At 36.4% G+C, this 27,276-nt stretch overlaps 1 protein-coding gene across 1 annotated transcript in view; it reads left to right on the plus strand.

Moving 5' to 3' along the window:
* The first annotated feature begins 1,220 nt into the window (after positions 1–1,220).
* Positions 1,221–27,276, plus strand: part of PGAP1 (post-GPI attachment to proteins inositol deacylase 1) — a 71,103-nt gene continuing 45,047 nt past the window's right edge. The window contains exons 1-5 of the mRNA XM_069468995.1: positions 1,221–1,367; positions 7,591–7,744; positions 11,698–11,873; positions 22,639–22,810; positions 26,221–26,378. Of these exons, the coding sequence (XP_069325096.1) occupies positions 1,221–1,367; positions 7,591–7,744; positions 11,698–11,873; positions 22,639–22,810; positions 26,221–26,378 (807 nt within the window). The remainder of the gene's footprint in view (positions 1,368–7,590; positions 7,745–11,697; positions 11,874–22,638; positions 22,811–26,220; positions 26,379–27,276) is intronic.

Consider the following 27,276-nt stretch of genomic DNA (forward strand, 5'->3'; position numbering starts at 1 on the left):
GGAATTCTGCGGGTAGCTACACACACACCCCATCTGCGATTGGGTCAGCTTTAAAGAGTGATACCGTGTCTTTCTCGTCATAAACATTCTAGTGTTTTGAAGCTGCCACAAACGTGATTATGGTTTTGAGCTCTTTGAATCCCGCCTTTGTGCTAAACCGCAATTCTCCAAAGGAATTAAGTCACTTGAGAGTCCGAGCGGAAGCGTGACGAAATTGCCTCCTCACGTTAATGTGGAACCAATTCCCCAAGAGCCGGAGGTTCTGGGGCGCAAGGCAAGTCCGCGTCAAACTGATCACGAAGATACCTGTTGGGGACGTCAGTGCTAATGGATATTTGGGTTCCGTTTTTTAATGACTAACGATGCCTTTTGTGACCCAGGTTTTCATCTTATACCAAGAGCAGAATCTCATCGGCCTGCTGTTTTTTAATGAGCGGATGCTTTTCAGCTTCTGTTACCTACTGGGCCCAAATTGGCAGTCAAAGGGGGGAGGGGGGGAAGCCATTTGTTCCCTCTTCAGGCTAACTGGTCTATAGAGCTGTGAATGTGCTCTATTACCGCCGGGAAAACTGAAATTGCGGAGGCCCGAGGCGTTTCAAAATTGAACGGGAAGGGTTTTTAAACTGCTACAGGGAGAGGTGTTTGCGATGTGACAGCTGATGCCCACTGGCCTTTGAAGTCCCTCCTCCCCTTGCCAGGTCCGCTGTCCGTCCTCAATCGCCTCTCGGCTCTGTCCTCCTCCCAGATAAACCCACCTGACACCCACCTCCAGCCTTTCCTCCCTGCTCGACTCCAGTGCTCCCGCGCTCCACCCATCCCCCTCTCGATTCCTACTCCCTCTCCCCTTCTTTCCCTCCCGACTGCCACTCCTCGCCCTTCCCTCCCTCTTTTCCCTCTCTTCGCCTCCTCCCCTTTTTCCTCCCTCACCCTCCAGCCCAGCCCACCCTGCTTTCTCCCTCTTTCCCTTTCCCCCTCAGATTCGCGCTCCCGCTGCAAACGCCGCCTCTTCCTTCCACTCCGGGAGAAGCCAAGCGGGAGGGCCCCCGGTCAGCTGCGCGCAGGCGCACTGCGCGGCGGGCGCGCGGGCAGGCCGGGCGTCCACGCAGGCGCGCGCGCTGCTCGGGCTCGGCTCCCGTGCGGGCGGCCAGACGCTCTCCGGCTCCCTCAGTCTGGGCTTGGGGCCCCGCGGCGGAGGCGGCTGCAGAGGCGGCGGTGGCACCATGTTTCTTCACTCAGTCAACCTTGGGAACCTTGCCTTTTATGTCCTCATGGTCTTTATGGCCACCCTGGGACTATGGGATGTCTTTTTCGGCTTTGAGGAGAACAAGTGCAGTATGAGCTACATGTTTGAGTACCCGGAGTATCAGGTAAGATTCCAGCCTCTCCTCCACTGGGCGCTCCGAGACTCTGGCCCCTGGTGCCTGGTTCTTCTGTGGGTTCGCGGTGCCTTGGCTCTCCGCGCCTCTCCGGCCCCCATCTCATTCTCGCATGTGTTTTCTCCGCCCTCGGAGACTCTGCAGCCCCCGACTCTATCCCCCCACCTGCCCTTTGTGTCCTCTCTTCACGGTGGGGTGAGAGATGGTTTCCCGAGCATCCTGCCCGGCCCCAAATCCCGAACACAGGCTCTTCTGCCTGGACGGCCCCAGCCCCCTCATCCCGAGGGGCAGCCTCAACCCTTCCCCTAAAACCATACCCCATCCTTCTGGCGTTCCTGCTTTAACAGGTGCCCCTGGACCCTCCTTTGCTTCCCACGCGCCTAAATTCTTTCCCTCGTGCGCAGTGATTTGCTAGTCAGATTTCGCATTTCTGGAAAGGAACTGAGCGTCTGTTGAGTGTGTATCGGCTAGATAGTTCCAAAGGCTGTTCAGCGACGCCAGGGTTTTTACCTCTGGACGAAAGGGTAGCCTGCTGAGTAATTAAATTGGAAAGTATTTAGCTCCCCTCCTGCAAAGATTTTGCGGATCCTCCTGTTTTGTAGGTTATGGGGCGTGCGTGTGTGTGCATACCTGTGTTTATGCATATCGCCTAGCAGCGGAGCTTTTTACCAGTTGCTTTTAAAATCTATTTCATGGTGCTGTTTTTGTTTGCTCACTGTGTTTGGAATTTGAGAGAGACTTGGCCCTTCTCTCTCTCCACCCCCACCTCTTCCATTCCATTTTGAATGTTTTCAATCAATTGCTTCGTTGGTTCGACATAGTAGAATCTAGAATTTCATTCATGACCAGCTGTAAAAAGAGGTGGTGACAAATTACACAACTATCCAAAGAAATTTCTTCCAAATGATTCATTTCTAAATGCATCTCTTAATTATGGAATACCTATTATAATGATAACTCCCTTCCAAAAAATGTATACGTACTATAATACATGTTGATAAAATACATTTTTAGTATGCTTTTAACACCATAGCAGACTTTTTTTCTTTAGGATGAAGGATGTTAAGTCGGGATTGCTTCTATATACAGGTCATTATGGAGGGAGTATATTACTTGATTAAGCTGCTATAATTTAGATCTTAAAACTACTTAAGGTTTAAATTGCTGAACAGCATCCTTTCCCATGGGCCAGATTCTAGTCAATTAAGATTTCATTTGAGATCCTTACCTTGGTTTTGCATCAGTGGATAAGGGAGGGGAAATATTTGATTACTGATGCTATTGAAGGAGAAGATTTTAACATGTTACTGTTGTCTCTGTTCATGTCTAAGCAAATATGCTGGGATATGTTGGTTTATATTTATCAGAGGCTATATAGTTAAATATATGGGCTTTTAGTTTAGTTTTTTTAAATTGAAAATAGAGCTATTGTAATCCATCTTCATTTTTTATGGTTTAATAACTAGGAAACTCCCAATAGATTGAAGTAGATCACTTTAGTTTTGTACTGCTTTGAAGAGTTTAGTTCAGATAAACTCATTTTGGAGCAATACAGTACGAATTCCCAGTTATTTTTAGTTTGCCCAAAATTATTGAAGCTATTTTAATATCTGCAGTAGTAGAAATTGTTTTCCTTCGTGTTGAGAACAAAGCATATGGACCTCACAGATGCATTTCCTGCCTCATAAAATTGGAAAGACAGAAAATTAGTGTTGCTAATGCAAAAGAGCTATTTGGGGGTTTGTTGTTGTTCAGTAGTCTGTATTTAGTTATTTTGGTTTAATTTGCTTTTTGGGTGGTTTATACTTCTGTTAATAATTGGTTAGTACAGTAATAATTACGGTGGCAGAAGTTTTTGATCCACAATTTTAGCAGATTTTATTTTTATTATGTAAAAAGCTGTTAATTTATGACAGTATTTATATTTGATTCTTAGTCTTTATTTTGCACACCGGTGAGGTCATGTTATTTTACAAGTACAATTAAAACCTGCTTAAAGAAATAAGTCAATTTAAATATAGTGAGATTTCTGGATAAATGAGGTCATTCTGTTAAGAACCAAATGGTTTTTTGAATAAAAATGTTCTAAAGATATTTTATATATTGCTTACTTTTAATTATATTCATAGTGAGCTCTTTAATTGTTCACAGGTTGATATCCAGCATGTAGGATGTCTTAGTCATTGGGTTTCCTTCTCTTTCTTGATGCCTTTCTTTTTTACTGCTCATTTGTATGTTCTTTAGCCAGCCAGCAGAGAAAATGGAAAGATAGTTGAAATATACTCAGTTTTATTTCCCCGTTTTTTAAAAAATATGGCACAGAAATTTGAAACTCTTTGCAAAAATGAAGCTTTGAATTTAAAATTGTTTGATTATCCATATGCATCTTCTGCCCCTGGTTTTCGTAGATTCACTTATTCAGAGTTAATTGAACATCTCACGAACATATTGCAAGCCTACCAGGCAAAATATACTCTATCCTATAAAGTTTCTTGTCGTATTATGACACCAAGGCAAAACTTTTATTTGGCAACAAACAGTTTTAGGCAAATTGTAGAATTTGAGAAGAAACATCTGAGTTGTTTTCTCTCATAACAGTAATTTGTTTTGCTATGGCTGTCTTCGTATGTGTGACCTAATGGTTGCTCTTGGAAAGGAAATATTGACATTGAAAATATGAATCATATATTTTGTTAAGTGTGATGTGTATTTAGCAAGTCATTTATTGAATAACTACTCTGTGCAAGATATGTCTAGATACTTGGTATGGGGAGAGGGAATTAGAGATAAATCAGACCTTGTGTCCTTAATTTGTCTTTATAATACAATGGGGAAAAGAGGAATGCAATGTATAGTAACAATATAATGTACTAAGTGTTGTAATTTCACTATAAGAGTATGTACAAGGTTCTTCACAGAAGAGGAAGCATCTGAGTTTGTCTTGGATGTTAAAATGCTTTAGACAAGATGTAGTGAATTGGGCCAAGGCGGATGTGTAGTTTATAATGTACAGAAACAAGAAAATTGCAGGCATATGTGAAGGTGGGAAGGCACCAGGACACATTGCATGAGAAGTATTTATAATGTATTACCATTTATGTAAAAAGGAAAAAATAATCTATACACATATTTGGTTGTGGTTATGTAAAATATTTCTGGAAGCATACACAAGCTAAGAACATTGGTTGCCTTCTGGGGTAGGAGAACTGGATGGTTAAAGGACCAGGGGTAGGAGAGCTGTTTTTCAATGTATATCCTTTTGAATCTTGAATTTTTCAACATATTAAAAACAAATTTTAAAACATGGTATGTGTAAGTTAAAAGAAAGTAGGTAAGAATAACTAGAGCCAGATTTTAAAGGACAGCTCTCTCTTAAGCCTTTATTATCTACACATGCAGTGAGGAAACACATACTACAGTGTGTGTTTTTGCAGGGTATTTCTTGACAGCAGTATGGACTGTAGATTGTAGCAGGTAGAGATACCAGTCTTAAAGATTCAGTTGTTTCTACGGTTTTTTTTTTTTTTTTTTTTAATCAAACTGGAATTCCTAGGACTATTCCTATAGGTGGGGTGAGCAAAGGGCTGAGAGCTCTTTGTAAGAGCTTCAAAACTGTCTGCATTTATCTTGATAAAAATCTTTTTTTTTCTTTTTGGTTATAGAGATGAAACTTGTGTTTAGTTTTAATTCATAATTAGATAATATATATCATAAAGATTTTAGTTTCTTAACTCAGTATTTTTCTAACACTTGAGAGTTAGCATTTTTGTCTTTTCAAAGGGGTTTAGGTTAGAGATGAGAAGGGCCTCTTCTAAGGCAGAATTGAGGAAGGGCAGACAGCAGAGGCAGGATTGTGGAGATAAGACTTAAGCGTAAAAAGTAATTGATCTTAATATGGAATGGCGCTTTGCTCATTTAAAATAAACTATATAAAATAATCAATTTATATTGGAGTCCTGTTGCTTATGAATATTTTCTTTTTAAACTCTTGACCCTATTCTGTTGTCTCATCAAAATCCTTTTTGTATGCCTACACTTTTTCTGTCAGTCTGATCAATTACCTTTCCTATGTCTTCCTGCCACTCACTTCCAACTTGAACTCTGTCTGGAAAGGCAGTTTTGCCATTTGCCTACACTCCCTCCTTTCTTGCCCCACCTTTGTTTTGTTCCACCTCTTTTTTCCATCTCTATACTTTTTTTTTTTTTAAACTCTGTATACATTCATATTTTTAAAAATGTTCTTTTTCACTACAAAAATTGCTTTCAGAATAGTATTTTATGAAATACATCAAGTATTTTTTTGCTTGCTTTTCTGTCTCCAGAGAATTAAATATTTATTTTTAGATATATTTGATAGTTTCCGATTCTTCTGAGTTAATTTTTAACTCGTTCAAACTTTGTTTAGTGACTGTACTAAAAAGACTAATGATCTAATATGCATGTACTAATATGTCAAATGGTATACTAAATTGGGAGGAATTAAGAAACTGTTTCTTTGGTCTCTTACACTTTCTGTTTGCTTAATTTGTACTGAAAGAAATAAACAATTGTGTCATTTTCGTTTTTTATTGTATACTGTGCATAACCAATATTGTGACTAATTTGGATTGAAGTATACATATGCATATATAAAGCAAATAGTGAGGTTGGTATCTCTGTATTTTGAGTATTTGAGGAAATAACTGAAGTTGCTGGTATTTAAGCAATAAGTTCGCAGTCTCTACAGATGTTTCCATGGTGTTACTGGCACAGATTGTTTATGGTAATATCCTCAAAGGAATATTCAGGAAAGTGTATGAATGATCAGAATTCTGTTGTTTTTAGAACAATGAAGTTTTTCAGTAGTCATTAACAACATTTACAGTTTTTAAATTTCATTCAGTAGTTGAAATTTTTTATCAAGCACATACTACATGTATAGCACTACTTAATCTATTGATGTCTACTTAAATAAGTAACATTACCCTCCAGTGTAATTGGTTTCATTTTATATGGTTTTTACCCTTTGGGAAAAAAGAAGGAGCAGAAGAGTTTATGCTTTACTACCTCTTTTAGAAATGCCTACCTTTTGGGGATGACATTAAGACCTAATTTATATTATGTTGAAAAAATTTATGTGAACTACTGGCTCATTTCTTATACAATAATATGAATTGCAGAGTAGTTTAAGGCATACTGACAAACCATGCACCTGGTCTATGAAAACTGAAACAGATGCTAATTCACTGGAATGTTTATGGTAAGAAGAGTGTACATGTCTTGACCAAAACATGACTGTAAGTTTCAGATTAATTTGTTAAGCATATTGTAGGTCAAAGCATGTGAAGTTAAGAAGTCAGAAAGCTACATTATAAAACAAACTTACTTTCTTTTTCTTTTTTTTTTTTTTTTGAGACAGAGTCTCACTCTGTTGCCCAGGCTAGAGTGAGTGCCGTGGCGTCAGCCTAGCTCACAGCAACCTCAAACTCCTGAACTCAAGCGATCCTCCTGTCTCAGCCTCCCGAGTAGCTGGGACTACAGGCATGTGCCACCATGCCCGGCTAATTTTTTCTATATATATTTTTAGCTGTCCATATAATTTCTTTCTATTTTTAGTAGAGGTGGGGTCTCGCTCTTGCTCAGGCTGGTCTCGAACTCCTGAGCTCAAACGATCCGCCCACCTCGGCCTCCCAGAGTGCTAGGATTACAGGCGTGAGCCACCGCGCCCGGCCAACTTTCTTTTGAAGATGTAACAGCTGGAATATATAGTTGGGCCTACATAAAAGGAGAGACATTACAAAACAGTTAAAAATGGCAAAAGAAGAATTAATTGGATGGTAGGAAGCCTTTATAATTTCTAACTATAACTCATACTGATCCTAAATTAAATGCATTTCCAATTATGTCAACATGTAACTTCTTGACATATGCTAGTGTTTTTCTGCCTTGTTGGTGCCCACTTTGAGTAATTTGTATTTGTTAGAATTTCAGGTAGTTTCTTTTTATGCTTTCCTGAAGTCTTCATGGTTCAAAATTCACATAATTCAAGACTAATTCTCTGTATGCATAAAACTACAGGTAGAACTTGTTTTGTGTATTAAGTGGTTTTAACATCAGTAATATTTTTATATTGTACTATTTCAAATATGCATAATTCAGAATTGTATACAATGAGGCCGAATTGTATTAGTAAAACTGATTAAAGTGAAACTGCATTTTTATTTTTTTGATGTAGAAAATCGAACTTCCAAAGAAACTGGCAAAACGCTATCCAGCATATGAGTTATATCTTTATGGAGAAGGATCATATGCTGAGGAACACAAAATTCTCCCTTTGACAGGTATTCCAGTTCTCTTTCTTCCTGGTAATGCTGGAAGTTATAAGCAAGGTAAGTTTTGGAAGTAAATTTTGAAAGCTGTCAAGAATTTGAATCATATACATACTTAGTGAATCAAATGAAGTGCATGAAATGCAACTCTTGTGTTAAGTACTGTGTTAGGCTTACTGGGAGACCCAAATACGTGACGTTTTTTCTGAGAGAGAATACATGTGAGAAGTACTTAGAAAAGAAGATTTGAAGACCACTTTGCAAAAAGTGAGAAGGAGAAAAAGAATAAGTTGGAGTGGAGTGGGATAATAAATGGTGTAGGAGTTCAGGAATCAGCAGAGGAAACAAGTTTATGTTGGAAATGGAGGGTACAGAGAACAGAACCTGAAGCATTGATTAGGCTTATGTTATGCCGAACAAGAAAGGAGATCGGACTCTTTCTTTTGGAGTTATTTAAGTTAGATTTAGAAGTACTGGGAGGAACACAGAAAGATGAGGGTAGGGAAATTATATGCACAGATGCCAACTTGGTGTTGGCTTGGTGATATATTAACAGCAGTTATTTCTGGCATAACAGCCAAGTAATCTGAAAGTAATTTTGTTTTCAACTAAAATCTGCTTAGTTATTAAATGGACTACAATTGTTATATAATTAAACTAGAATTGTTTCAATATGTATGATTACATGTTTATTCATCTAGCAAATATTTATGGGGTACATACCATGAGCCAGGCAATATTCCAGGTATTAGGGATCCAAAGCAGACCAAGACAGATAAAATCCCTCCCTCATCAAGCTTACATTCTTATTGGGAAGACAACCATCAAACAAATAGTAATGTTAAAAGCTTCAAAGACAAATAAAACAGAGCAAGAGGATAGAGGATAAACAGGGTCAGGAGGCCACCGTGAAGAGAACATTTGCGGAGAGGCTTGAATGTAGCAAGGGATTTTATGTGACTGTTGGGGAAAGGCCCTGAGTCAGTAACATGCTTGGTGCCTTTAAGGTCACTATGACTAGAGAAAGTGAAAAGAGATGAGAATGAAAAAGTAGCCATATATCATATTATATTATATTAGCTGTAGAAAAGACTTTGAATGAATTTTGATTGAAGTATGATGGGAGGATTTTGGGTAAGAAATGATATAATCTGATTTTTTGTTAATTGTTATATTTGGATTTTACACACATATAGAGAAATACATAGATATAGATATTCAGTTAAAAGTTACTGTAAAGTGAACACCCATGGAACCAAAACCCAGGTCAAGAAGTAGAAGATTGCCAGCATCCTGGAACCCCCTTATGTGCCCCTTCATGATTAAAACACCGTCCCTTATTTCTGGGCATAATCACAATCCTTTTAGGTGGTAATTTCCTTAACTTTCTTTATAGTTTTAGTACATAAATATGCATCTCTGTACAGTCTATTTATTTTGGGGCTGTTTTTAAACTTTGTAATATAAATAGTCATTCAGTATGCTTTATTTTGTATTTGGCTTCTTCCACTTAGCATTGTCTTTAAAATTCATCCAGGTTGTTACGGGAGCTATGATTGATTCATTTTCCTTACTCCGTATTATTCTGTTGTATGACTGTACCATAGTCTGTCCATTCTGTCTTTGGACATTTGAGTTGTTTACATGTATTGGCAATTACAAATAGTGAATCTTCTTCTCTATGTATCTTGGAGCACATAAGCCCATGTTTTTATAAAATGTATATCTCAGAATATAATTCCATGTCACAGTTTATGTGTATCCTTTTATCTTTACTGGTTATGCTAATTTATATTCCCACAAGCGATACATTATACTTGCCTTTGCTCCACATCCTTGACAACATTGGAATTGTCAGATTTAAAAATGTTAACCAGTCTGGTAGGTGAGATTTACTTTTAAAAAATGATCACTCTGCCTTTGCTATGAAAAAAATATGTTATAAAAGGGCAAGAGTGGCAGCAGGAAAGGTACTAAACATCAATAGTCATCAGAGAAATACAAATCAAAATTAGATACCAGGAGGAGGGAAGCGGCAAAAACCTACCTAATGGGTACAATGAACACTATTTGGGTGATGAGCACACTTACACCCGTGACTCAAGCATTCCAAAAGCGATCCATGTAACCAAAAATATTTTTGTACCCCCTTAATACTTTGAAATTAAAAAAAGTGATTTCAGGGCCGGGCGCGGTGGCTCACGCCTGTAATCCTAGCACTCTGGGAGGCCGAGGCGGGTGGATTGCTCAAGGTCAGGAGTTCGAGACCAGCCTGAGCGAGACCCCGTCTCTACTAAAAATAGAAAGACATTATATGGACACCTAAAAATCTATATAGAAAAAATTAGCCGGGCATAGTGGCGCATGCCTGTAGTCCCAGCTACTCGGGAGGCTGAGGCAGTAGGATCGCTTGAGCCCAGGAGTTTGAGGTTGCTGTGAGCTAAGCTGACGCCACGGCACTCACTCTAGCCTGGGCAACAAAGTGAGACTCTGTCTCAACAAAAAAAAAAAATAAAAAAAAAAATAAAAGTGATTTCAGGAAAAAGATATCACTTCATACCTATTAGGATAGCTATAATAAAAAAGACAGATAACAAGTATTGGTGAAGATGTGGAGAAATTGGAAATGTCATACATTGCTGGTGGGAATATAAAATGGTACAGCCACTTTGGAAAACAGTTTGGTAGTTCTTGAGAATATTAAACATAGAGCTATCATGTGGCCCAACAATTTCACTCCTAGGTATCTACCCAAGAAAAATAAACATACACCCACACAAAAACTGGTATATAAATGTTTATAGCAGCACTATTCATAATAACCACAAGTGGAAATAATTTAAATGTGCATCAACTGATAAATGGATGAATAAAATATGATATCCATATAATGGAACATTATTCAGTAATGAAGAGGAATGAATTACTGATACATGCTACAACATGGATGAACCTTGAAAACATTATGAAGAGTGAAAAAAGCCAGTCAAAAGAACACACATGTTATATGATCCCATTTATATATGAGTTGTCTAGAAAAGGCAAATCCATAGAGACAGAAAGTAGATTAGTGCTTGCCATGGGTTGGGAGGAGTGGGGACATGGGGAGTGACTGCTAATGGACATAGGATTTTGTTTTTGAGGTGATTAAAAAATGTCTAACGTTAGATTTCAGAGATGGTTGTACAGTATGTACCAGATATGGTAAATATACTAAAAACCATTGAATTGTACACTTTACAAAGTGAGTTATACAGCATGTGAATTATAGTGTGTGTATGGTATATGTTTTTAGAAAATGGAATGGCAAACAGAGGTATTTTGTTTGCTAAACTATATGCCTCAATTTTTATGCCACTTAATTTAATTAATTCATGATAAATTTTGTTAAAGGGTTTGCAAAACAGTAATGAGAAAAAAAGTGAAAGCATGGAGACCAGTTAGGAAACTGTAGAGTAGTTCAGGCAAGAGATGATGGTGTTTGGATTAGGAAGGGAGCCATGGAAATGATGAGAAGCTTCGACTGGGGATATCTTGGGAAGGTAGAGCAAGGCAGAACTTGCTGATGTCATGTGTAAGAGAAAGAGACAAATTAACCATGAGTATCTAAACCAAGTGATGAGCAGACATTTCTTGTAGGAACTTTCTCATTCTTAAAATCCTCAATAAGTGTCACAAAATTTTTATTTCTCATTCTTCAAAGAATCCTTCCCTTGTCTTTTAGCTAGTGTCACCCCTACTGAAAGGAAAGCCGGTAGAGAATGAGTGACCTGTTCACTTTTTATTTATTTAATTTTAAAAATATTTAGGGTACACTTACTATGTTTAAGGCATATACAGTTGCTAGGTTAGTTTGTTCTTCTAAATTCTTGCTGTTAGTGGATTTCATCCTGAAATAGATGGTTTATATTCATGATGTGGGATAAAGTTATTTATTAAGAAACTTTGAAGAAAGACTGGATGAAACTTCTAAAAATTTTGTTTAATTTGCACTTCACTCTTTTCCTCTGTAGTTCGTTCTATTGGCTCTATTGCTCTTAGAAAAGCAGAAGACATTGACTTCAAGTACCACTTTGACTTCTTTAGTGTGAACTTCAATGAAGAACTGGTGGCACTGTATGGTGGAAGTCTTCAGAAGCAGACCAAGTTTGTACATGAATGCATTAAAACAATTCTCAAACTCTACAAGGTAAGAGATAAGCATGCAAATTAATAGTGGTACTACCTATGAGCATCTTTTCTTCAATATATTTTAAATAATATATTTGTTTATATGGAAGTTGAAGCAAAGATAGCACAAAGGTCTTTTTGTTGTTGTTGTTAGAATCTGTCATCTTGAAATCAATGGTGGTTTTGAGGTTTAAGTTGAATTTTCAAGAAACCTTTCTTGTGGTGAATTCAGGGGAAATTTTTTTTAGCTATATATGTAAATTAGGAGTGCAGTTCATTTCCTAAAAACTATTGGTATAGATTTCTGCTTTTAGACATGAGTAAGTGACTGGTACTAGAGTAGGCCACCTGCATATGTAAACAACTGTAAAACTGGTCAAGATATCTGAAGCACATGTTCTGAGATGTTGGACAACCAAGCAGCAAAGGACCATGATCCCTGGAAGAAGTAAGCTCCATGACTGCCCTGGATTTCTGCCTGGAAGCATTTTCCAGACCATGAGACAAGTAGGTAGAGATCAAGCAGAGCACATCAATGTGAGTCATCTGAAGAAGGCAGAGAATTTGAATTTGGGGTTACTAAAGTGGGCTAGGTGGGACAGGGTATGAGAAAGAAGAAAATGATGCAGAGAAGGAGCTCTAAAAAGTTTGATTTTTCAATCTTTGGATGTGATGCTGTATATACAGAGGGCAAGAAGCTATAAGACAGTGGCATACCAAGGAGGAAGTGGTAGGGTATGTCCACCTCAGGTGTAAGAAATAAGAGAAAATATATGTTTTAGAGAAATTTAAAAGAACAGTAAAACAGACTAAAACCCATTCTGTGCCAGCAATTCTAAATAATGTCAGGGATAAACTATAGCTACTTACTGGGGTGAACCAATTCCTCCCTTGGTCATGCTGCTATACAAATCCTGGAGAAAACAGCTGGTGGGGAATTGTAAGCTGAATTGAAATTTCAGAGGCCATGTGGTGCTGGGAAACAGATGTGCTAGAGTAGAAGGACCTATCTGACCCCAGTAGACATTCATTTGAGACCTCAGAAAGAACATGATTTAGGAAGAGGATGCTGTAGCCCTAAAGTAAGAGGTACTTTAGTTTCCACCTTAACAATGCTTAAATATAAGCCTCAAAAATATCAAACAAAGTTAAGGATTTAAAGTAAAAGATGCCCATAACAAAGGAACAAATGGGGCATCTCAACAGAGACACGAAACTATAAACAAACGAAATGGAAAATCTAGAGCTGAAACAATACATATCAGAAATCAAAAATTCACTAGATAGGCTTAAACCAGATTGAACACTACAGAAAAAGAGATCACTGGGTTTGAAGACAGGATAATAAACACTATCCAAACTGAAGCATAGATGATAGAATGAAAATAACAGTACTTCAGTAACACGTGGGGCAGTCTAATACATGTATAATTAGAATCTCAGAAGAAAGGAAAGAGAAATAAGGGAGGAAAACATATTCAAATAATTAATGGCACCAAACCCACAGATACAAGAAGGTCAATGAAAGTCAAGCAGGAGAAATACAACAATAATCATAGTCAAATTGCTGAAAACCAAAGTAAAGAGAAAAATCCTAAAAATAGAGAAAAACCATTTACTTACAGGAAAAATAATAAAAATTACTACTGATTGCTCATTAGAAATAATGAAAGCCAAAAACAGTTTAGAATAACATCTTAAAGGTCTTGGGGTGGGAGGAGGGGGATTCTCAACCTAAACTTATATATCCAGCAAAAGTGTCCTTTAAAAATGAAGGCAAAATAAACATATTGTCAGAGTAAAAAAAAAAACCGCTGGTAGTTTTGTCAGCAGTAGAAGGAAATAGAAAAATACAAAATTACTATCAGGGAACAGCATAGTAATTGCTACAGATTAGTTCTACCAATGGATGCTAAAGTTAGTAGATGAAAATTTGAGGAGAAAGAGGATATTCACATAGTCTCAAAGTATTACTTGTAAAACATTTGTCACCTACAAAGGAAAGGAATTATTTTACAGTGGAAAAATCTGGCAGATACCATCTTAACCAAGGTTAATCTTACCAGTAATAAATCATCGATACTGTGAACCCCCTTGACATGATACACTGAGAAGAATGCAACATCATTTCTGTGGTATTATTTCCAAAAGTTCATAACCTCATTCTAATCATGAGAAAACTTCAGACAAACCCAGATTGAGAGACAACAACACAATACCTTCAAAAGTATGAAGGTCATAAAAAACAAGGAAAGATTGAAAAATTATCACAGATTAGAGGAGACTAAATTCAAGGTGGGGTGCTAGATGGAATCCAGAAAAAGTACATTAGAGGAAGAACTGGTGAAATATTAATAAGGTCTGCAGTTTAATTAATGCTGTTATACTAATGCTCATTTCCTGATTTTGGTAATTGAGTTTGGTTATGTGAAATGTGAACATCGGGGGAAGTTGGCTAAGGGGTGTATATGGGAACTCTGTATTATTTTTGTACCTTTTCTTAATTAGTTCGAAACAAAAAGGTAAAAAAAATTCTTTACAGCAAAAAAAGCATTATGAGGTCTATAATTTATTTAGAAGAAAATATTTGACAATAATGGTGAAAAGGATTGGAAATAGGAGTAAATAGAATTATTCTGCTACAAGATTCTGTGAAGTGGTGTAATATTAATTTATGGTAGACTAATAAGTTTAAGGTCACATATTGTAATTTCTAGAGTAACAAAAAAGGAGATAAAGCCAAAGAGCAAATGGAAGAAACATAATGGAACATTAAAAAAATTCAATCCAACATCATACTCAATGGTAAAAAAACTAAAGGCTTTTCTTCTAAGATCAGAAACAGTGCAAAGATGCCCACTCTTGCCACTTCTAATCAACATAGTGTTGGAAATCCTAGCCAGAGCAGTTAGATGAGAAAAAGAAATAAGAGACATCCAATTCAGAAAGGAAGAAATAAAATTGTCTGTTTGCAGATGACTTCGATCTTGTATTTGGAAACTTCTAATGGTGCCACAAAAAATACTGTTAGAACTAATAAATTAATTCAGTGAATTGCAGGATACAAAATCACCATAACAAAAATCATTTCTGTACATCAACAATGAAGTATCTGAAAAGGAAATTAGAAAAACATCCCCATTTACGGTAGCATCAAAAAGAATTAAATACTTCAGAATAAACTAAGAGGTCACAGACTTCTATATTGAAAACATTGATGAAAGAAATTAGACACAAATGGAAAGACACTCTATGTGCATAGATTGGAAGACTCTATATTGTTAAATTGTCCATAATACCCAAAGTAACTTACAGATTCAGTGTAATCCCTGTGAAAATCCTGATGGCACTTTTTACAGAAATAGAAAAAAGATTTCCAAAACTCATATGGAACCACAAAGGACCCCAAATAGCCAAAACAGTCTTGAGAAAGAACAACAAAACTGGAAACATAATATTTCCTGATTTAAAAATACATTATAAAGCTACAGTAATTAAAGAGGTATGGTACTGGCAGAAAGACAGACATAGACCAGTGGAACAGATTAAAGAGTCCAGAAATAAATGTGCACATACGTGATCAACTGATACTTGAAAGGCTGTCAAGAATGGAGAAAGGATGGTCTCTTCAGCAGTTGTGTTGGGAAAACCAGATACCTGCATGCAAAAGAATGAAATTTGACCCTTACCTCATACACAAATCAACTCAAAAGGATTAAAGGCTTAAACATAAAACCTGAAACTGTAAAACTAAGTCTCCTAGAAGAAAATAGGGGAAAAGCTTCAGGACATTGGTCTTGGAATGATGACACTAGAAGCACAGGCAACAAAAGCAAAGTTAGATGAGTGGGACTATATCAAACCAAAAACTTCTGTGTAGCGAAGAAAACAACGAACAGAGTAAAAATGCAATCTATGGAATGGGAGAAAATGTTTGTAAACCATATCTAATAAGGGGTTAATATCAAAAATAGATAGGGAACTCAGACAACTCAATAGCAAAAAAACTAATAACCTGATTTAAAAAAGGGCTAAGGATTTGAATAGACATTTCTCCAAAGAAGACATATAAATGGCCAACAGGAAAATGCTCAACATCACTAATGAGGGAAATGCAAATCAAAACTACAATGAGATACCACCTCACACCTGTTAGGTTGGCTACTATGTATATAAAAAAAACAAGACAAAAGACAGGTATTGGTAAGGACATGGAGAAATTGGAGCCCTGGTATACTGTTGGAATGCAAAATGGTGCAGCTACTATGGAAAAGAGCATGGAGATTTTTCAAAAAATAAAAAAAAATAAAAAAAACCCCCAAAAAACACTACCGTATGATCTAGCAATCTCACTTCTGGGTATTTATCCAGAAGAATTGAAATCAGGATCTTAAAGAGATAATAGCATTTCTATATTCATTACAGCACTATTTCCAATAGCCAAGATGTGGAAGCACCCTGAATGTCCATTGATGGATGAATGGATAAAGAAAATGTGATACACACATGTAATGGAATGCTATTCAGCCTTTAAAAAGAAAGAATTCCTACAATGTGTGACAACATGGACGAACCTTGAGGACTTTATGCTAGTTGAAATAAGCCAGTCATAGAAGGGAAAATGCTACATGATTCCATGATTATATGAGGTGTCCAAAATAGTCAAAAACTCACAGAAGCAGAGAGTATAATGGTGGTTGCCAGGGGGTGGAGGAAATAGGGACTTACTAATCAATGGGTATAGAGTTTCAGTTATGCACGATGAATAAGTTCTAGAGATATGCTATACAATATTGTGTCTGTAGTTAACAATACTGTATTATACACTTAAAAATCTGTTGGGAGGGTAGATCGCATGTTAAATGTTCTTACCACAGTTTTTAAAAGCTCAATTCGAAAAGAGGAAACAACGAAAAACAGATGGGACAAATAGAAAGCAAATGGTAAGATGATGGAGTTAAACCCAACTGTATCAATAATTATATTAATTGTAGATTAAACACTCCAGTTAAAAGGCACATCTTGTCAGACTAGATTAAAAAGGCAAGACACACTGGCTATATCAATATCAGATAAATAGATTCTAGGACAAAGGATATTATCAAGAATAAAGAGGGACATTTCATCATGATATAGGATCAATTCATCAAGACAGCAAAATAGGCCGGGCGCGGTGGCTCACGCCTGTAATCCTAGCACTCTGGGAGGCCGAGGTGGGCGGATCGTTTGAGCTCAGGAGTTCGAGACCAGCCTGAGCAAGAGCGAGACCCCACCTCTACTAAAAATAGAAAGAAATTATATGGACAGCTAAAATATATATATAGAAAAAATTAGCCAGGCATGGTGGCGCATGCCTGTAGTCCCAGCTACTCGGGAGGCTGAGACAGGAGGATCGCTTGAGCTCAGGAGTTTTGAGGTTGCTGTGAGCTAGGCTGACGCCACGGCACTCACTCTAGCCTGGGCAGCAGAGTGAGACTCTGTCTCAAAAAAAAAAAAAAAAAAAAAAAAAAGACAGCAAAATAATCCTGAGTGAGTAGTATGCATCTAATAACAGAGTTTCCAAATGCATGGAGCAAAAACTAACAGAACTAAAGGAAGAAATAGGTAAATCCACAATTGGAGCTGGAGATTTGTACTCCTCTCAGTAATTGATAAAATAAATAGAAAATCATTAACAATATTGAAGATTTGAACCAGCTTAACCTTGTTGACATTTATAGAACATTGTACCCAACAACTGCAGGAATGTGTTTTCTTTAAATGCACGTGGAACATTTACTAAGAAATTTGTATGCTAGACCATCAAACAAGTCTCAGTAAATTTCAAAGGATTGAAATCATACAAAATATATTTTTTGAATATAGCAGAATTAAATTAGAAATCAACAAAAAGACATCTGGGAAATCCTAAAATATTTGGAAATTAATTCTAGATAACCCCCAGAGGTCAAAAAGAAAATCATAGTGAAATTTGAAAATATTCTGAACTGAACTAAAATGAAAACACAGTGTCAGAAGTTTTAAGATTAAACTAGTGGTTAGAAGAAATATAGTCTTAAATACTTATATCAGAAAAGAACTATGTTTAGAAAACCAATTTAAGGAAATAAAGAAGTACAAAGTAAACAAAGTAAGTAGGAGTAAGTAGACAATAAAGATGAGAATGGAAATCAAACAGAGAACATAATTTATACCAACAACTAATTCTTTGAAAAGATCTATAAAGTTGACTTATAGCTAGACTTGTTAAGAAAAAAAAGGGAGAGAAAACAAATGAACAATATCTGGAATGAAATAGGGGACATCACCACAGAGCCTATAGATAAAAAGGATGATAAAGGAATACTGTGAATAACTTTATGCCAATAAATTTGACAACTCAGATGAAATACACACATTTCTTGAAACATAAATTATAAAAGAGACAAGAAGAAACAAAATCTGTTTGGTCCTATATCTATTTAAAAATTTTTGAATTTGTAATTAAAAATTTTACCACCAAGAAAAACCTAGGGCCAAATGACTTCAGTGGTTAGTTCTAGCAAACATTTAAGGAAGAAATAATACCCATCTTACACAAACGTTCAGAAAATAGAGGAAAAAAAAAAACACAGGTTCATTTTACAAGGCCAGCATAACTCTCATACCAAAACCAGAGGACATAAGAAAATAGAAATAAGGAAAAGATAATACCATCTTACATAAACTTTTAGAAAACAGAGGAAGAGAGCGCATTTAACAGTTCATTTTACGAAGACAGCAAACTCTGATATCAAAATTAGACAATAGTATTGTTTGAAAAGAAAATAGAAACATGATATCCCTCATAAACATTGATATAAAATCCTCAACAAAAAGTTAGCCTGTCAAATCCAGCAATATTTTGAAGGTATAATATTTCATGACCGAATAGAGTTTATCGCAAGGAGCAAAATTGGTTCAATATTCAAGTATCAATCAATGTAATTCATCATAGGATTATTTCAGTAGATGAAGAAAAAATCATTTGACTACAGTGAGTACTCATTCGTGATTGTAAAATAAAAAACACAAAACTCAGCAAAGTAGAAATAGAAACAGACTTCCTCAACCTGAGTAATTATGATTATTCTAAGTATTATGAGAGGAAACAAGCCATATTAGGTGCAGGATCTTTTATGTGTCTGGTATTGGGTAAGATAAATAAGATATGATCACAGAGTGAGATTTATTTCCATAATTGTCATTCATAATAAACAATCAAATGTCTTTAATATTGTACACTAAGTAATTTTTTTTCTCTATTTTTTGTTTTAGATTTTCTGTAATGACTGCATAACACATTTATAATAAAAATAATAAACATTTCAAAAGTTGAGGCTTTTAGAAAGTATGATTCCTATTACAAACAAGTATAATAGAAGTTAGAGGACAACTAAATCTTGTTGAATGGTTAAGATTTGGGTGTGGGAAAGAGAGAGGAAATTCTGGTTGGAGAAAACCTCATTCATCACATGAGTCTTTAAGTAAATATAACAGTGAGTAAAACAGAAATCCAAGCCCTCGTGGAGGTTATGTTCTCATGGGGAGAGGCAGATAATAAACATGATAAACAAGAAAAATACATACAATCATATATGGTTATAAATGCCAGGAAGAAAAATAGAACAGGGAGCTAGGCAGTCAAGGGCAGAGGATTACAATGATAAATAAGGGTGCCCAGGGAAGACCTCTTTTGAGAAAGAGACAATTTAATATGTGTCAAGTACATGACAGAGTGACCCATTTGGCTATATAGGAAGAGAATACTCCAGGCAGAGGAAACAAGTAAATGGGGCAGGCACATACATGCCGTGTTTGAGGAGAAACAAGGAAACTGGTATGGGTGGAGCAGATAGAGTGAGTTGGTAGAAGGAGAAATTGGGGAGTGGCAGATTGTAGAGCCTTATGGGCAATTTTAAGAATTTTGCCTTTTATTTGGAATGATATAGAAAACCACTATAAATGTTTTTGAGTAGAGGAGTGACATGTTCTTATTTAACAGTATCTATTCTGGCTGCTTTTAAGGATAAACTGAAGGAACGTAAAGGTGGATGCAGAGAGACCAGTTAGGAGGCTATTGCAGTAATTCAGGCAAGACATAATGATGGTTTAAATTAAGTTGGTCACAGCTAAAGTGATGAGAAATGGTCAGATCGTTGTAAATCTTAAAGGTTGAGGCAACAAGATTTGCTGGCAGATCAGATATGAAGGAGCTATGTGAGAGGAAAAGAAGAGTTAAGAATGACCACAAGTATATGTTATACCATGTAGTTCTACTCAACCACAGAAAACAATGGTGATCTAGCACCTCTTGTATTATCCTGGATATAGCTGGAGCCCATTCTACTAAGTGAAGTATCACAAGAATGGAAAAACAAGCACCACACGTACTCACCATCAAATTGATATTAACTGATCAACACTTAAGTGCACATTAGTAATAACATTCATCAGGTGTCGGGCAGATGGGAGCGGGGAGTAGGGGATGGGTATATACACACCTAATGGGTGCGATGCACACCGTCTGGGGAATGGACACGCTTGAAGCTCTGACTCGGGTAGGGCAAAGGCAATGTAAATAACCTAAACATCTGTATCCCCGTAATATGCTGAAATAAATTTAAAAAAAAAAAAAAAGAATGACCACAATTTTTTGACTAAACAATTGGAAAGATTGAATTGGCATTAGTGGGGGAGGGGGAGAATGTAGGAAGACTAGATTTGTAGGAGATTAAGAGTTTAGTTTTAGACAAGCTCAATTTGAGATGCATATTAGATGTTCCACATATAACTGTTGTGCAAATGGAATTCAAGACTAGAGTTTAAGAGCAAAGGTCCAGTCTGGAGATCGTTACTTGGGGGTTGACAGTGTATAGATGTATTTAAAGCCACAAGACTGGACGAGATCACCAATGGTGTCAACATAGTTATAAAAGATCTAAAGCCTGAGTTACTCCCATTTTAAGAAATAAAGAGAGATGAGAAGGAACCAGCAACAGAGACTAAAAAGGTGCAGCCCGTGAGGTAGGAGGAGAACCAGGAGAGTTCATTGTCAAGGAAACCAAGTGAAATATTTCAAAGAAGGAAGTAATCAACTATGTCAAATGCAGTTAATAAGTCAAATAAGATGAGGATTAAGAATTGATCATTAAATTCCTTGGTGACTTGGCAAGAGCAGTTTTGGTGGAGTGTTAAAGTGAAAACCTGACTGGAATGGATTTAAGGGTGTATGGAAGTTGAGAAATTGGAGACAGCAAGTACTGTACATACAACTATTTTTGAAGAGTTTTACTGTTAAAGAGATGTAGAGAAAGTGCAGTCACAAAGGGGAAATGAGAGTCAAAGGAGAATTGTTTCTATTTTTGACTCTCATAACAGTACATTTATACACTAATGAAAATAACCTAGTATAGAGGAAATAACAATGATATAAGAAGAAAATGGGAAGAATTTCTGGAATGATGTACTTGAGAAGACCAAAGGGGATAGGTTTCAGAGCACAATTGTAGAGGTGGGCTTTTGCTAAGATCAGATCTGTGTCAGGGATCCCCCAGACGATCCCCAGGTTTGATAATTTGCCAGGAGGATTCACATAATTCAGCATATAGTTGTACTCATGGTTATGATTTATTGCAGTGAAAGGATAGAAAGCAAAATCAGCAAAGGGAAAAGGTACATGGGGTGAAATCTGGAGGAAACTAGGTGCAAGCTTCCAGAAGTCCTCTCACAGGGGAGTCACACAGAATGAGTCCTCACACAGGATGTGCTTAATTCCCTCACCAACAATTTGTGACATGTATGAAGTATTGTCTATGAGGGAAGCTCATTAGAGACTCAGTGCTCAAGGTTTTTATTAGAGGCTTATCATGTAGACATCCTCTGCCAAGCGCATACCAGAATTCCAGCCTGAAGGACAGTAGGTGTTCAGCATAAAGCATATTGTTTGCACTAACAGTTTTGGCACAGTGAGCCATTCTTACCATTTAGAGAATGGTGGGAATCCCCCCCAAATATAAGGTCCCATATTCCAGCCAAGAGCCAGATTTGCATGCAGTCCATTCTAAGGATTGCCATCGTAGGCCTACTGTATTAACTCTTTCTGCACAAGGTCCAATTTATTCGTAGTAACAGAGAAGGCACATATGAAGGGTCAGTGTTGGGGGTGATGAGCAAAAGTTTGATAGTGGGACTGAGGATACTGGTGAAGACAAAAGATTTTTTGAAAAGCAGTACTTATTTAAAAAATGAAATATGTAATTGTCAGTGACTAAATGTCTGCAATGCTGGTTTATTTTTAAACCCATATGCACAGTAGAGAAATAATTAGATGAAGTAGAAGATAACCAACATAGTGAGGTAGTATATTGCTAAGACAACTATAATTGTCTTGGCTTTTTTGTGGTATTTTCAGTTTCAAATGAATGATTTCTTACATCTTGTAAAACCTAATATTCTGGTATATATCAAATATTACTCCTCAGATTATATGCAACATAACAAATGGTACAAACATGATTTGTTAGACCAATATTCCAATTTGGGTTCAGAAAACCAAGGTATATCTATAAAAATGTTTAGCAGAACACAATATTATGTATACACTAGTGTACTTATTTAAACTGTATAAGAATGTATTTCTGTACCTTCCGATGGGAGGTTATATAAATTTCTTTTTTCTGTAAACTTACTCATATGCAGAAAGGAATATTTAGTATTTTTATGATACCAAGCTTTAATTATGCCATGGTGATTTATTTTAATAGGGTCAAGAATTTGCTCCAAAAAGTGTGACAATAATTGGTCATTCTATGGGTGGCCTTGTTGCAAGAGCATTGCTCACACTGAAAAACTTTAAACAAGATCTGATAAATCTTCTTATTACACAAGCCACACCTCATGTTGCTCCTGTGATGCCATTAGATCGTTTCATTACAGGTGAGTACTGTTACGTAAACACTAACTGACCTCCCTATTGTTGTTCAAGATTAAATAAATAAAATAAATAAACCCTGCAGCTATTCCCTTAGAATGTGCTACAGATTTATACAAGTGTGAAGCAGCTGAACTGCAAATCAGCACTTTGTGTCTTTCAACTTAGGCTCATAATTGAAACTATTGTTAGTTTTCTCTGTTCATAGCATCTTGTCCATAGCAACACATGGTTGACATGTACTTTATAATCCCTAGGCACTAGATCTTCAGTTTAGTATTCTTGAGGATGATTCCCTGTCTCTTAAGATGTATCTAAACTTCTTATACTTTTGTTAACTGTTCCACTACTCTATCCCAAATAAACTTTTATTTAAGTAAAATAGCAATGTCTTGTTTTTAAATAAATAGGTATGCTAACACTTAGTGAGGTAGAATTGCAATATTATTGATGTTTTATTATATTTTAGGTACTATATTAAGGATTTCACTTGATATATTATCACCCTTAATCTTTACTATAGTCCTGTGAAGTTGATACCATTATTATCCTCTTGTTTATGATAGAAAAAGAGGCCAAGATAAAGTTCTTGACCAAAGTCATAGGGCAAGAAAGTAGTTGAGCCAATATTTGACCCCGACAAACTTGTGCCTGGGCCTGTGCCCTTAGCATGCTATACTGCCTCTTAATTGACCTGTATTACTATAGCATAGGAAATAAAACTACGGATAATACTATAATATTTCAGAGAGTTTTTAATGAACGGTAGGAGTTTATGATTATGTCATTTGAATGGTGATGTTACAGGATAAGAATTCACTGCCTACTGTCTCAACTTTTGTTAAAGTCAAAGATTATCTTCACTGCTTATAGGAATATTATATCAGTAGAAGAAAATCTTTAGAAAGAATTCTTCTTCCTGGTCAGTAAATTTATGCAACTTTTTATCAAAATTTGGATTATCTTAATTTTGATGAAAACTTTTTTTGTAGTTAAGTGAGAAAGAAATATCCCCCAGTGACTCCAAACCAAAGTAGTTTTCTAAAGTGCCCATCTTAACATAATAACATTGCCAAGGAATAATTTACTGGCTAGAAGTATATGGTACAATAGTACTTATTAGGAGATTTGGTTTTTCTGTTATTACATTTAAAACTTTGCCTGTAGAAATCTTTTAATAGCAAAAATTTCTGATTTTACTATGGAAGTTGTTTAAATCTGTTGTACTACTTCTAATGATCATACATGACCATAGGTTTAGAAAAAAATCAAAGGCTAAAAATCATGGTACTTGTCACCACAATTGAGGACTCTTTATATTATTGCATTTTGTACAGTATATATAGATGAGCCATGTAGATTAAATTAGAATGACTTAAAAACATTTTAAAAAATTCTTTGAGGAATGAACTTTCAATAGAGTCAGGTTTTATTGTTTTGAAAGATGGCGATGGTCTATCTCTAAAAGGCTCAGACAGAAAGTGATCGTTAGTGCCTTTCCTGTAATTAATAAGCATCTTTCCTCTTTATTCTACATTTATTTTTTATTTCAGTAAGTCAAAATTATAATGAAAAAACAAAACAACTAGTTCAAAGGGTCATGGATTTTTAACTTTTGAGAGACAGAGATCCATAAGACCTCCAGAAGTAGATTCTCTGTATCTATTTGGTGGAAATACCCTAAATAGGAGGGAGGTGGCCCTGCACTGGGCTCTGCACTACAGAGGGCCTTGCCCTGGACCTGTCCTTCCCTGTAGGGTAAGAAGTATACACGCTAAGCTTCCCCACTTAGAGCTCATGCCTTTACTTCTAGACCGTCATCCAGATAACTAGGCCTCCAGACTTTTTGCCCATATGCCCCTCCAGGACCTCTGTGGGTCTCTTACCTGGCTCTGTCCTCCTAAGGGAAAGTTTGTACAATCCTAAACTTGAGTTGTAGCCATGGGGTACCTCTGCAGGAAGTACAGACAGGGCTTATGATGCAAAATGGAATTGGGATGGGAAGAGAAGGAGGATAGAATAATAATGGCCCAGAGATCTGCTCTTCGTGTGCTGCCACAATCCAATGTCCAGCTCTGAGGTGTCTGAGAATTCTTAATTTGAACCTGGCCTTCCGGTTTATTTCAGTGATATATTTGTCAAGATAGGCAGGGACAATATATATTTAACAGTTTGTTAGCTGGATTTTTTACTTTTAAGTATTTAGACATGGTAGTGTGCTGCATTGGTTCTCGTATACCAGTCCCTCCAGATGTTAGGATTGGATTGGCTTGGTGGCAATCTCAGTAAATATTGCTGAGATCTTTAATGGGAGGAGCTTGGTGTACCAAATGTTTGAAGCCCTGAGTGGGACCACATGCCAGGATAAAAATGCAGTAAGTTTTTTTTTTGTGAAACAGGGTCTTGCTCTGTTGCCTGGGTTAAAGTACTAGAGTACAGTGGCATCATTGTAGCTCACTACAGCCTCAAACTCCTGGGCTCAAACAATCCTCCTGTCTCAGCCTCCCAAAGAGCTAGGACTACAGGCATGAGCCACCACCCCTGGCCAAGTTTTGATAATCAGAAAAAGAAATAAGAACTCCCCAGCCTTGGCCTCAATTTAATAATCTTTGACACTAAAATTTTCTCACATTACATAGAAGAGCTGAAAAATTGTCTGCAAGTTTCTTCTTCCCTCTGAACTGCTTATTACACTAAATGAGTAGAATCCTAACCTGAGACTTTCCACAGCAGCCTAGTCCTAAGACTAATATCACTGGTATTGTCCTGATAGATTGTATTGTAAGAATTTAAATAGTATTTTGTGTGGTGTGGTTGGTCACAGTAGAAAGTTGCTAAGCCCTTATAAGCAGGGACACTACCATGATACGGAGGAATCTATAGCTCTTTTTTTTTTTTTTTTTTTTTTTTTAACAAACCACTTTATTGAGGGTAATTGATACACAAAAAACTTTACATATTTAATGTATACAATTTGACGGGTTCAAACATACACAATACACCATGAAACCAATACCACAAATGTCTGCAATTCTTTGGCATAGTAAATTCTTCTCTTTAGAAGAATTTGAGAGTTTTCTCTCCTTGCTATACTGCGTGGCTCATGAGCGAGCATCATCCTTGTGGAATGTAGAGATATGTTTGCATATGGACTTGTCAAAGCTAGTAAAATTTGGATATCTTTTTTCTTTATTGATGCCTGTAGTAGCTCTTAGTATTTGTACTTTAACGGGGAAGGAGGAATGTGTAAAGATACTGCTTTTACTCAAAATAGGGAAATATGAATAATACATAGTTTGTAGAGCAGATGACTTAAGCAAAAATTTAGTTAAAATATTAGTATAACTGTACCAATATCTTGTTGTTGCAGGAAGTGAGTACTCCTTTTTAACATCTCTTTTTTGTTCCCTACCAGATTTTTATATGACTGTAAACAACTATTGGATTCTAAATGCTCGAAACATAAATTTAACCACACTTTCTGTAGCTGGAGGATTCCGGGATTACCAAGTTCGTTCAGGACTGACTTTTCTACCAAAATTAAGCCATCATACCAGTGCCTTATCTGTTGTGGTAATCTTTTTTAAGATTATACTGAAATAATAATGTAATAGACACCGTGGAACATGAAAGAAGAAATAATATCGGTAGTGAATGCTGAATTGGTGGTGTAGGGCTGCTGTGTGTGCCTGTGTGTGTGTGAGAGAGAGAAAGAGAGTGAAACATACTATGAATGAATGAATATGAATGTGTTGGGAAGGCAGAGTCATGGATGCTTTTGTCCATAGAAAGTAGAAAGGATCTTAGAAACGTGGTGAAAATTACTCTTATTTATGAGGAATAATTGTTTCTTGTCCAAAATAAGAGCCTGTCCATCAAATAGAGTTGTAGCTGTCAGAAAGTGTGGACTGAAGTCCAAGGGAATCGAGTTACATCTGATTGTTACATTATATACGATAGCAGTAGTATATCAAACATAACCACATACTCTTGAATGCTAAACTTGGATGAAGGTTTACCAATTTTAAAATAAAATGATTAGCTTTGATAGTATAAGTATAAATAGAAGCCTGGTTAATTAATTTGCTATTTATTCTTCCCTGTTAGAATATCAAGTATTTAGTCTTTAACTGGGATACTTAACCTATGTAAAGTGAGTTCAAATTTCATTATAGGACTTCTTTTTTGTATATTTTACCTTGAAGTCTTTAGTTAAGATGTTCTTAACTCAGTATATACATCATCTCCAAACGCAACTTATTTTCTAAAGAGAAAATCCATAGAATGTGGTCTGCCCATTCCTTTTGTTTTTTAGGAGATAGCTCTAGAAAGTCACTGTGCCATAATTGGTTCTCTTCATAGATACTCCTTTGTTTATCTCATCTACTGTTGCCCCACCTTAGATTGCTGTTCATTCATTAAATAGATATTTACTGAATACTTGCCATACATACAACAAAAATTATTAAGC

Source organism: Eulemur rufifrons, chromosome 1 (genome assembly GCF_041146395.1).
Source record: "Eulemur rufifrons isolate Redbay chromosome 1, OSU_ERuf_1, whole genome shotgun sequence".
NCBI lineage: Eukaryota > Metazoa > Chordata > Mammalia > Primates > Lemuridae > Eulemur > Eulemur rufifrons.